Below are 13,386 nucleotides of genomic sequence, written 5' to 3'. Positions count from 1 at the left end.
ATGGTGGGCGAGGATAGACAACCCGGACCTCAAAAGGGACTTAGAAGCTACCATGCCACCTACGGGGGGATTTTTCCAGAAGAAGCCTCTTGGAACCCTTAAGTTGAGTTGAGGCACATAAGTTTCATTTATGTACGTAAGATTCTCGGCATTAATCTAGGATTGTGGTTCCTTGCATGGTTTATGAGCCGGAGACTAGCTCAGTTGAGCGACCTCTATAGAGGCATTGTCAAAAGAGCCCACCGTATCGAGGTTCAAGCTCCGTGCAACAACCTCCTCAGAAGCCTCAGCGACTATGCCCCCAAGAATTTCTGAACCCGCCAGGGAATCAAACATGCGATCAATGGAATGACTGCTAGATGAAGACATGACGATAGCTCGCCTTTAGGTACCTGAAGTAGAAGCGAACATGTGCCAAAGCTCGAAAAACTCGGTGACCAATCCACACTTTGCTTTTAGTTCAGGCACCCAAGGTAGTTCACGTCAAACAACAGACATACACGACCTACTAGGATTCTGGCGGCCACCACCATAAACCCTCCTTAAACCTAAGACCACTGAAAACACACTTAAAACCCTAGCAAAGCCCTAAAAAGCTCAGTGTGGCCACGACAATGGCTATCCCCAATCGCAAAAGTTATGAAAATAAGCAAAGGAGGGAAAAGAAATCTTACCAAACTGAAAGATGGGATGAACTTGTCGAAAAAGCACCGTGAAGATGAAGGAGCAGCGACAGAATAAGCAAGAAAGCCTAAGAACTTTTGCAACGTGTGAAGGCTTTTTGATGAGTTCGCCCGCTTTTGTAGTGGTTTGCATGGGAGACGAAATGGTAGGGCTCAATCGTAGCCATCAATCTACAGTGAATCTCAGCCTTCCATTCATCGAGCAATCTCGACCATTGGATGTGACCACATGTTGCCTCAACTTTGCTCATGGACAGCTGTAGTCGCCATATGCACGACGAAAAGTAATTACCAAAGGCTACNTATCTTTAAATCATTTGTAATTTGTCATTATTATTAAATATAATAATTACTCGACTTATTATATGCACGCAAGATATGGACTTTTTCTACCGACAAGGAATATTTCCATAAAAAGCACACGCATTTTTCTATCAACTTTTTTCCATAGTCAATTCAATATGTCCTTCCAATGTTATCAACTATTCTATTGATTCAATTTATTATATCATGAAAGCCCTTAAATTGATATTGTTTTGTCTTTTTGGATTTTGTACGAAGTTTGATTTTTGTAATCACGGGATATAAAATTCTTATTTGATCAAAAAAATTATTTACAAAAATGTATTAAGATGTATTTTCTCAATGCCCTTTTTTCATTTTTCAATGGCACCAGATATTTTACTAACTTATTTCATTAATTCTTTCATAATAATATTATAAATACAAATTAATTATCTAGATTATAACTTTTTTATTATTATATTATTTATTCATATTTAATAAGCATATTGTTGTGTGTGCTTTTTCCTTCAAGCTTGGAGAATTGTGAGGCACATAAGTTTCATTTATGTGCCTAAGATTCTCGGCATTAATCTAGGATTGTGGTTCCTTGCGCGGTTTATGAGCCGGAGACTAGCTCGATTGAGCGGCCTCTGTAGAGGCATTGTCAAAAGAGCTCACCGCATCGAGGTTCAAGCTCCGTGCAACGACCTCCTCAGAAGCCTCAGCGACTATGCCCCAAGAATTGCCGAACCCGCCGGGGAATCAAACATGCGATCAATGGAATGACTGCTTGATGAAGACATGACGATAGCTTGCCTTTAGGTACCTAAAGTAGAAGCGAACATGTGCCAAAGCTCGAAAAACTCGATAACCAATCCACACTTTGCTTTTAGTTCAGGCACCCAAGGTAGTTCACGTCAAACAACAGACGTACACGACCTACTAGGATTCTGGCGGCCACCACCATAAACCCTCCGTAAACCTAAGACCACTAAAAACACACTTAAAAACCCTAGCAAAGCCCTAAAAAGCTCAATGTGGCCACGACAATGGCTACCCCCAATCGCGAAAGTTATGAAAATAAGCAAAGGAGGGAAAAGAAATCTTACCAAATTGAAAGATGGGATGAACTTGTCAGAAAAGCACCGTGAAGATGAAGGAGCAGCGACAGAATAAGCAAGAAAGCCTAAGAACTTTTGCAAAGTGTGAAGGCTTTTTGATGAGTTCGCCCGCTTTTGTAGTGGTTTGCATGGGAGACAAAATGGTTGGTCTCAATCGTAGCCGTCAATCTACAGTGAATCTCAGCCTTCCATTCATCGAGCAATCTCGGTCGTTGGACGTGACCACATGTTGCCTCAACTTTGCGCATGAACAGCTGTAGTCGCCATATGCGCGACAAAAAGTAATTACCAAAGGCTGCCGTATTTAATGTGACATGACCACGTGGAATTTACACAAATACCCTTTATTTTCAAATTCTGAGTTTGTCAAGAATATCACATAAGGGAAAAGGTCAAGTGTTGAGTACGTCGACTGGGGATGAGTCCGACTCATGAAGCTCGACCGAATCTGCATTCATGCCCTACCGATGAATACCATGCTTGATATCAAATCGAGCAATAGTCTTCGAAGCTCGAAACGAGCACTGAACACTAGGGGGTAGATGTTGTGTGTGATTTTTCCTTCAAGCTCGAAGAATTGCGAGGTTATGCTTGATTCAGAGCCAGCTCGACTCAATCGATCTTCTGACCCGCATAAGCTCATCGAGTTGTAGCTCGATCTAGCACAAGCTAGTCACAATCAATCCTTACAGTTGCTCAACCAATTCACAGATAACTTCAAATCTTGGGTATCTCAGAAAGGATCAGATCGACAACAATCTTTGCGTAATCACAGCGATCAATCGCAAGAATATCGGAGTTACATTTCAAACTTATTGTAATCCCTTTATTTTGGCTCTTTCCTTTGTACAAAATCTGTATATAAACCCCCTCCAACGAGGAGAAAGTGGTTAGCAAATTATTCTAAGATTGTTATTGTAAGCTCTCACAACAAATAAAAGAATAGTGGACGTAGGTTCAAGAGTGGAACTTACCGAACCACTTTAAAAACTTTCTTGTCATTTTCTTTACTGTATTTATTATTTATTCATTGTTGGTTACCTATAATCACTCATACATCAGTTCCGATCCCATCAAGGTCGATCAGATCTCTCTAGTTGGTGTATTTTTGCATCAACATGTATAGTTAATTTTATTTTTATATATGCTATCTATTTATTTTTATTACCATTAATTTGTGTATAATAATTTGTATAAATTGTAGCATCGATGAGAGGTCTTGATTTGATTTTCTTTTATAAGTTGTTCTTTTTGGAGTTTATACTTATCTTTGAATTTTTTTTTATTTTTTTTATTTTTTTTATTTTTTTTATTTTTTTTTGGTAACCGCAAGGCATAAAAATACAAAAAATAAAATTAAAAAGGCAATTGGTTAATATTGTCATATTGACTTCAGGTTTCTTGGAATATTTATATCATGAGCCAAGTCTCTTCTCAATATCAATAATGCTTTTCCATTAATTTTTCATTTATAATTTTTCTTTCTTTTGCTACCGAAAATGAGTAAAACAATTAAGACATAAACGTTAAATCATGGGTAACAATGTTATAATCTTCATTTAACCTTAAAGGTTTGGCCTAACGGTCAAAGAGGTTTGTTTTTTTCATTAACTTATTGAGGTTTGTTTCTTTTATTAATTTATTGGGTTCAAACTTTTGAGTCACTTACCACATTTGTTATATTTGTGGCTTACTTTAAAGCATTATATTTATAGGGTGCTCAATGGGTCCTGAGGATTAGTCAAGGTGTACGTAAATTGGCCTAAACACCCTAGGCATAAAAAATAAATAAATAAATAAATAATGTTAGTAATATTCCCTATTAGTTAACTATACACAACATTCATACATGAATTTTCAATGATTTATTGTAAATTATTTTAGATAATTTCTTCAATCAATACAAGAGTCCATATGCTTTAAATATGTTATCTTTATGTGTAGTCCGCATTATTAGGAAGTTGATAAACCTCATTAGTAGCATAAATTTGAAATGAGAAAATAGGTGTGTAAAATAATAACAGTAAAAAATATTGGACTACATGATATCCACGAACCAAAAACCTCTTTTCAATGAATGGGAGAACACAAATTTTATTAAGACACTTTCATTTAATGTATAATTTGGACTTCAGATTTTGACACTTCCCAAAACCTTATTTTAAAGTATTTTCAATGATGCTCTTTATTTTAAAGAATATTTTTTACATAAATAAAGAGTATTTTCATTGATTTTTAAATATAAAGAATAAAATTTTTATTCAAATCCAAAAGACTCTTTAAATTTTAGGAGAAAAAATATGTTTTTTCAAGAAAGGAACTTAATAGAAGAGATAAATCATAAATAAAATGCATAGAACTTGTAATTTATTATTTAAAATTAGGATAGGGAGTGAAATTTGACTCTCTAAAAGTGGAGAGTCAAACTCACTCTTTAATTTATATTTAAATAATAAAGAGTCTGTTGGACTCTTATTTCTATGGATAAACTCTTTATAATAAAGAGTTTATGTTATATAAAGAGTTATTTGAAGATGCTCTTAGCATACAACTATTTACAAAGATAGCTTAATGTTTTTATTCATCATTTTAGAAAGGTACATGCACTAAAATGGGAAAAAGAAAAAAATAAGTTAAAAGAGTGGAGTGATATACTATTTTCAATGTCTTAAGATATTTATTAATTTTTTGTTTTAATTAAAATTCAAGATCAAGGGCAACTTTATTTTTGTCCTTAACAAAATTAAAATAAATTTCATTTATCATGTCGGCAAAGACAAACTATAGTAATTAGGCCTGAGATGGCCAGTGTCCTAAATATTTTTTGAATTCTGGATATAAAATCAAAGTTTCATCCCAAAAATTCCTTTTTAACTGTGGCCCCCTTAAATTAAATATCTTTGAATGCATTTTTATATTTTGGTTTCAACTGATTCGTTGAACGTATATTACACTTTGGCCTCTTAAATAAATTTGTATTGTTTATCCAATATATTTAAGCATTATGTCTCTGTATATTTTTCTTTTTAAAATATAGAATTTATATATAAAATACATTATAAGTAATACTTTGCATCAAGAAAATAAGTACTTTTTGGTTCTTGGATATATCGTAGCCAACTTGCATTTAAAGATTGCACTTTAATCACAAGGATGGAATTGAAGGGCAAGGAAGGGCACATCTTCACGTAATCTCCACTCTATGCCTATATAAGAACACAAGCAGCAATCCTTTATTCAAACAAATTATAAATCTCTATATTCTTTACTATACACTGAGCAAGCAATTTAACTACCAGAAGCAAATGGAAAATATGGTGAAGAAATGGGATTCCAAAGTGAACTCAGCTTCAGATATAAGTGTTACCGCCAGAGGCACTCTCAGTATGCTGATGCAGCATCTCAATGAAGAAGATAAAAGGCCAGTCATTAAACTTAGCCAAGGTGACCCTGCTGCCTTTCCTTGTTTTCGCACCAGTCACGCAGCTGAAGAAGCTGTAATTAACGCTCTTCGTTCAGCTAAATATAATTGTTATGCCCCATTTGTTGGTATTCCTCCCGCTAGAAGGTAGCTGTAATTAATCAATTAATTAAATTCTTTTAATTAAACCATCTCTAACTCTTACATATATATTTTTCTCATTTTCATCTAATTGTTGAATAGGGCTGTAGCTGAATATTTGTCACATGACCTGCCATACAAACTATCTCCGGATGATGTTTATATAACATCAGGCGGTGCGCAGGCAATGGAAATTATACTGAGCGTTTTAGCTGGTCCTGGAGCCAACATTCTGCTACCGAGGCCAGGTTTCGCTAACTATGAAGCTCGTTGCGCATTTAGTAATCTTGAAGTTCGTCACTATGATCTTCTGCCTGAAAAAGGTTGGGAGGTAGACCTTGATGGTGTTAAGGCTCTTGCAGATGAGAATACTATTGCTATTGTCATTATTAACCCAGGGAATCCTTGTGGTAATGTTTTTTCATATGAGCACTTGAAGAAGGTATGATTATTGCCAGTCACTAAGATTGCATGTTATTCCTTTTTGGCCATATATCATGCAAGAAAAAAAAAAATAATACCTCATAGTTATTACATAACTCATACTACAAAGTCAATACTTTGATGTCATTGATGAATTTTTTCTCGTTCATCTAGTTTTACAATTGATGTGAACGATAATTATTCAACTAAAAAAAAAAAAAAATTTGTAATATGACATGATATCATGTCTTCCGTAACACCAACCAGTATATTATTAACACATAATTTTTTAAATTGATAACTACCAACCACACACATACACAATAAAGATTGATGATAGAAACAATACTTATGGTTGGTGTAAATGCATTGGTTGATTGTAGGGATGACATGGCACTCACTGATATTCGAAAATTTTTCACTGAAAAAATTATGTGACATGTATTTATTTGCTTATAGTGCATGAAATGTAAAAATTTCAGATAGCGGAAACCGCAATAGAGCTTGGTCTCTTGGTGGTTGCGGATGAAGTCTACGGCCACCTCACTTTTGGATGTACTCCATTTGTGCCGATGGCAGTGTTTGGATCATCTATTCCAATTATAACTCTTGGCTCAATATCAAAGAGATGGTCTGTTACAGGTTGGAGACTCGGTTGGCTAGTGACCTGCGATCCCACTGGCACCCTTCAAAAATCAAGGGTTAATTCTCTTTTATATTATTTGTATTTTTAAATACAAGACTATCTATACATCTATGCCTACTGATAATATAAATATATTAACTTTTGTTTTTGGTCCAGATTGTTGAGTGTATAAATTCTTCCCTCAAAATCATCTCAAACCCAGTAACATTCATTCAGGTATAAATAACTTTTATTTTTATTGTAGCTAAAACTTAATTGAGCTAAATTTGAAAAGAGTACTTGATCATCAAACCTTAATTTGATATTAAATAATACGATCAATTTTATACTTATATATTTTTAATTTAACAGGGAGCGCTTCCACAAATCCTTGACCTTGAGAAAACCAATAGCGATTATTTCTCGATAAGTACTAATCTACTCAAGGAAGCTACGGAAATTCTTTGTGATAAAATAAAAGAGATTCCTGGCATCACTTGCCCAACCAAACCGGAAGGCTCTGTGTTTGCAATGGTGAGGATATATGATAGAAAATTTAGTCCTCTTCATATCTAAATTGTTGATAAATAATTTATTTGAAGGTACCTTAATGTTAAACTTGATTATTAATGTTGTAGGTGAAGTTGGACTTCTCTCAGCTAGAAGACATTGATGATGATATGGACTTTTGTGTGAAGCTAGCCAAGGAGGAGTCAGTCATTGTCCTACCAGGTGTTATTGTTGGACTGAAGAACTGGCTTCGTATAAGTTTTGCCACTGATCCAAAGTATCTTGAAAATGGGTTAGAGAGGGTGAAATCCTTTTGCAAGAAGCATTTCAAGAAGCATTTTTATTAGCCACCATCAGTTTGGCCTCTTGGTCATCTCTTATTGGATGTTAGATGTTTCTTGCTTATCACCATGGTTCTTTTTCACAATATATGTCGGTGTGCTAGTATGCTTATGTTCTGTGTTTTCCCTACCAATGGCTAGACCATTATAATAAGTGGAAACTAACCACATGTAGTCTTTTTTTTTTCTTTTTTTTCTGTTCTTATTATTATTTTCTTGACTGTACTTTGTGTTCCCACCAGCTGTTTGAATATTAAAATAAATAAAACTTTGGTATTATTGTATGCAATTTTTTTTTTTTTTCTAACAATGTATGGCATCTCGTCGATCCAATTTTTAATAATCTTTGTTGTGCTTGTCATCATGACTATAAAATTAAATCTAAGTACCGTAGTTAGCGATAAGAATGGTTAAATCCACAAGGAGCAAACTAACGACCTAATACATATTCGAGTTAATGAAAGTGATATTGACAATTTGATTAATTAACTAATATCCTAAGAAATTAATGCTGAAAATAAAGAAATAACATAAAACACTATTATTAAAGACGTTGCCCTTGGCATTCGGCTCGACCCAAGATTAACACTCACAATTCCTCTTCTCACTTTTAGATTTCCTAAACTGTCATTGATTGACCCAAAAACACTAACAATTAAGTACCACTAGTTAGTACAAAGCCAACAAATACAATCTATCAGCTCTGTATAATCTAATCAACCAATTAACACAACGAGGGCATTCAAAGCAAAAACAATACTAAATGCATTTATAACTTGATTGTAACCTGAACCGAAACAATTGATGAAAGTAATAATTTACATTTAGCATTCTCAAACCAACATTCAACGGTGCAATCAGTTCAATTTCAACATACATACTCAATTGACATTATCAATTGAAACACGTCATGCATTTTAATTATATTTAGGTATTGCAACCAACTGAAATGAAAACAAATATACTGAATACAAAACACTTAACCAGGGACGTAGCCAGGATTTTTATTCATTGGGGTCAAAACATCTAAGTTGATAAATCAAAACCCTAAATTGTATAACTTAGGTTTTTCAAACAATTTCTACTAACCTAATAAAATTCAACTCATAAACCCATGAAAACTCATCAGTTCAACTCTAAATATCAAGCAATTAATCAATATATCAAAATTAAACCAAATCCCCAAATCTCTATAACTTAAGGTTTCATCAATTCTTTAAACCATTCAAAATTAACTCAATAACCAACCAAAATTTATCAAACCCAACTTAAAACAATAACTAATTAACCCATTCCTCATTATAAACAAAACTAGATCAAAACCCACATCAAAATCTAGGAATTTAATCCTCCAATTTCAAACCCATTTGTGAAACTCAACAAAAACCCATAGCTCATGATCTTTCATAAATTAAGAAAGCTGAAAGAAAAGAATTTTAAGTGAAAAAAAAAAATGAGTATCATCTTACTTTGTAATCCAAAGGAGTAGTCTTTCTTGGGTATCCAACCAAAGGAAAAAGATAATATGAGAGGAAAGAAGAGGAAATGAAAAAGAGAGAAAAGTTAAAAAAGTGTTAATTAATAATTCATTTTTGTGGGGTTAATATGAAGTTAAATCGGGTCAAAGTTATAAAATCCTTAAAACATTAAGACTTTTTTGAACTTTTTAAAAAGTTAAGTGGGTTGAATTGAACCCACAACACTATATGTGGCTACATCCCTGCACTTGTCCACTATTCGGGCTCAATCCAACTAGCCAAGAGGTATCGTGAAGAGGAATCTTGGTTGTTAATCTTCATATGGCCTTCACTGTAACGGCCAATTGGGAGCTCAATCACTCATGGTGGTGCTGACAGTGGTTGGAGAAGCAAGAAAGTAGCTAGTCATGGTGAAAATGAATCACCAAGAACTGGAGAAGGTGATTTGCAGCAAGGGAAGACCAAAGGATGCCGAGAAGATGAACAATCACGGTGGCGGCAATGGATTCTAGCTAGGTTGATGGCAGATCCATGAACCAAACCTACTGAAAGGTAGATCGAGCACTGGGTAAGATGAAGATGAATCAACAGATGGGGAGGTGGATCGTCCCCAGAAAATGAGAGAAAGACAGTTGGAATGCGAACGGTTGTCAGTGGTGGAAGTCAAAGCAATGCACAATGAAATGAAGAGGAAAAAGGTCGACTGGTGGCTATGGATGACATGGAAGATGAATCAACAGCTAGGAGGGGTGGATCATTGCTGAAAAATGGAGAAGTGTGGTCAGAATACGAAGAGATGTGATGACTCAACGCAAAACACGATGAAACATGGTCGACCGGTGATGATAGGTGACAGAGATCGATTACCGGGGAGGTGAAAGGTCATCAGAGTTCACCAAAAAAGGAAAAGGAGTCGGCTAGGGTTGGGTTGAGCGGCGAATCTCCGATTTTTGCGTGACTCTTCATTTCTTTATATAGTCAATATGGTAAATTTTTTTGGGTCCCTACACAAACAAAAAATGACAAAGTCAACCCCAATTTTATATATCAATTTGAGCCCTGAACAACACAAAAGAGACAATATCAACCCTGGATAATATATCACACCCTGATATCCATTTTTTCAATCTCAAATTTCAATCCAAGCATGCAAAATTGTAAGAAAAATATAGAATGTTATTTCCATGAATAATTTCACAAATTTCCTAAATTGTCTCAATATAATTTCATTATATGCAAAAACGAATATTTTAATCACCTTAATAGAGTCACCTTCATGACTCTAACAATTTCTTATCCTTTAATATCACCCATTGAATCGAAAAGGGTGACCATAGCCACCCAAACTATCACATGGCTCCATCTCTAGGTATTTTGGGACCCATTTACAAAATGTATGTAGCTTATATGCCACTTGATGGAAATTGAGAAATCGGAGCAAGTTGAGGTGTGTGGCTACTACAAGAAAGAGTTGGTAGAATTATGCTTTAGGTGCATATTCACAATACTGAATATTTTTTGTTGTAGCAAATCCAGTTTTCGCTATCAAATTCTAGAAAGCATTTTGCTATAGATTTAGTTCTTTTGTAGTGAGTCTAGCTTTGTCGTAATAAATATAACTCTATTAAGTGACGTTATTACCTTTGTTTTATAGAATTTTGGCCAAATTGAAGCCTAATCATTAGGGAACATCCCAACCACTATATAAATGTATTTTTTTTCCCTAGAGAGTAAGGATTACATTAGAGTTAATCTGTGAGGCAAGATAGTAAGAATTGTGGCTCAAGCAACTTATTCTCAAGAGAGTGCCAACACAAGGAAGAACTATAGGAAGCCTCCATAGATTGTTTGATTAATATAGCTTTGTAATCAAGAGTTGAGTGATTTGTAAGCTTGTACTCCTTTTGTTTTATAGTAAAAAATCCTCCAAACCACCTATGTGGGAGTGGCCCAATTCAGTGAATCACATTTATCTTGTGTTCAATTAAATTCCGCACTTAAAATTTCCTATTTCTTTGTAGTTGATTGTTTATCAAACACTTAATTCGTTCCTTGGAAGTTTTTCCACTACGTTAATTTGAGGTTAAAATTGGTATTCATTGTATTGATCTTATAAGAAATTAGTATCAAGAGCCAACAATTTAGGCACACACACAAACTTTGGTTTTTTTTTTTTGGGGGGGGGGGGGGGGGGGGGGGGGGGGGGGGGGGGGGTGCGTGTGTGTTTGGGGTGTCGATGTTTATATATGTAGCCATTCAGCCTAAGGGCAACTTTTCACATGCGTGTAACTAGTATTATTTGCTAAACCAATGTCATGATAATTGTAAGTATTTTTGTCAAATTATGAATTCAGTATGATGACACTAATTTTTGATGTCGTAACATCACTTTGTTAATGCACAATCGTTTTATGGTTTTCTGGTGTCATGACACTAAGTTTCCGTGTGATGACACTCGCCCAGCCAGATTTCCTTTACACATGTTGCATCTCTATTTGATGTAAGGATTTTACCCTTATCTGAGACATGTGTAAGTAGTCCATTTACACTTATAATTAGCTCATTAGGTGTACCGAAAAATTCATTTAGCTTTATAGTGGTTCCTAAAAAGTTTGGTGAAAACTTTCCTAAAATGGCTAAACACAAAAAGTGCTTTTTGGCTGGCTATCCCCTTGCATTGGTCCGCAGGTTTATTTATATTCATCTTTCCAATGCATTTTATTTGAAGCCTAAATATACCTCTGAAAGTTCTTTGCATATTCTTTGAGGTTTCTTTTATTTTGAATCTAGTTTCATATGCTTAGGTAGGCTTACAAATACCTTTCTTATACTTTGTTTGTTCATGACTAGAACGTTGTTCCTAGTTGAATGCTTGGAGGAGTTTCAAGCTTTTGAATCTGAAGTGCGTCTTCAGTGTTGAACATTGAGAGGAGCTTAAGGCTGACCAGGTGGTCTTGTGGAGTGAAGCTAGCTGTAGTAGTTCGAAGTTCAACCAAAGGGTGAAGTTTGAAGTGTTGTCATTGTTAGAGTACGTGCCCTAGAGCCAATCAATTATTGTAAAATTGACGATGTAGTAAATGTTTATTTATTGATAATCTTAGGATTATACTATTATATCTAGGCTTTTTGGCCGGATTTTGGATACTTCTTCTTTTGTTTGTGCCTGAATTGCAACTTAATTTCATATATTTTATGTTTCAAGAAAAAACGTGCAGTTAGAGCAAATATTGAGCGGAATTGAGTTTTTGGACCTAGAAGCAAGTGAATCTCAGGATTCGGGGAAGTTCTGAAGTGGATTTGAAGCACTATGAAGCTTGTTCCTATTGGAGATCACTAACAATTGAAGATTCAAGTAAGGAAGCAAGCGGACGGCAGTTTCGTAATTTTAGAATAATTCAGAAAAGTTCGCCGTGGCGAAGTTCTTTCTTCGCTGCAGCAATAAACTCTAGGTCAGATAGTGAATTAGAAGCCAACTTGATGCCATAGCGAAGTTTATTCTTCGCCACGGCGAAGTTTGCAATTTTCAATTATTAAAACTATGCATTTTAATTTTATGCAAGGGTCTTAGGGTTGAGGGATCGACTATATAAGTGGGACTTAGTCGTTTTAGGAAAGGAGGACATTTTTGGGAAAAAGAAGAGAAGATTGAAGATTAAAACTCTTTGGTTCCTCAAATAGGGAAGATTTTGTTCTCTTTTCTTTATTCCATCATGTTGAATTCTTTGTTTACAGTTTTTATTTTGATTTGCTTTAATTTTAGTATGAACTAACTCACTTTTGGGTTAGGGTTTTGATGCAATTGGGATTTTAATGTTTAATCAATAAATTGATGTTGCTGTACATTCTATTGCATGGATTCTGTAATTACTCTTGTTTTTATTGAAATTACTTGTTGAGCATCATGAAAATGAGAAGTGAATCATGTATTAGCTTCTTAGGGTAATTGCCATTGTTTTATTGAACGCTAGAGATAGGTTTGAGAATCAGTGAAATCAATTTAGGATTCCATTTAGCTTAATGGACTTGGAACTATTAACCTTCAAATTGTTGGGTGCGGAAGTTTAATAGGGATAAGTAGGAAAACATAGCCTAAGAAGGTATGTTTTACATGTTAGGGTGTCTGATTTATAATCCGTGCATGTGAGTGTAGAAGTAATAGAATTCGTAGATTAATTCATAAAATCCTAGTGAAGCCAAAACCCTAACCACTTTGTTTTAATTGATATTTCTCTTGAATCGATTTTGTTGTCATTAATTAGTTTTTAAATTACGTAGTAGATTTTGGTTCAAGTTTAGCTTGATTTTTCTCCCGCAAATCCAAACATCTTTCGGTTTCTCCAACTTGATAAACAACTAGG

The 13,386-nt window shown here is 34.7% G+C and overlaps 1 protein-coding gene across 1 annotated transcript; it reads left to right on the top strand.

Moving 5' to 3' along the window:
• Positions 1–5,320: 5,320 nt before the first annotated feature.
• LOC116109455 (nicotianamine aminotransferase 1-like) lies at positions 5,321–7,839 on the top strand. The gene is made up of 6 exons (XM_031395666.1): positions 5,321–5,657; positions 5,754–6,093; positions 6,557–6,775; positions 6,877–6,936; positions 7,072–7,233; positions 7,338–7,839. Exons 1-6 carry the CDS (start codon positions 5,395–5,397, stop codon positions 7,554–7,556), a joined length of 1,263 nt encoding a protein of 420 aa, XP_031251526.1. The 5' UTR covers positions 5,321–5,394; the 3' UTR covers positions 7,557–7,839.
• The last annotated feature ends 5,547 nt before the right edge of the window (positions 7,840–13,386 follow it).

The sequence above is a fragment of the Pistacia vera genome, unplaced genomic scaffold (genome assembly GCF_008641045.1).
Source record: "Pistacia vera cultivar Batoury unplaced genomic scaffold, PisVer_v2 Contig58, whole genome shotgun sequence".
NCBI classification, from domain to species: Eukaryota; Viridiplantae; Streptophyta; class Magnoliopsida; order Sapindales; family Anacardiaceae; genus Pistacia; species Pistacia vera.
Note: the sequence above shows the minus strand (reverse complement) of the source record. Positions and strands in the feature narration are given on the sequence as shown.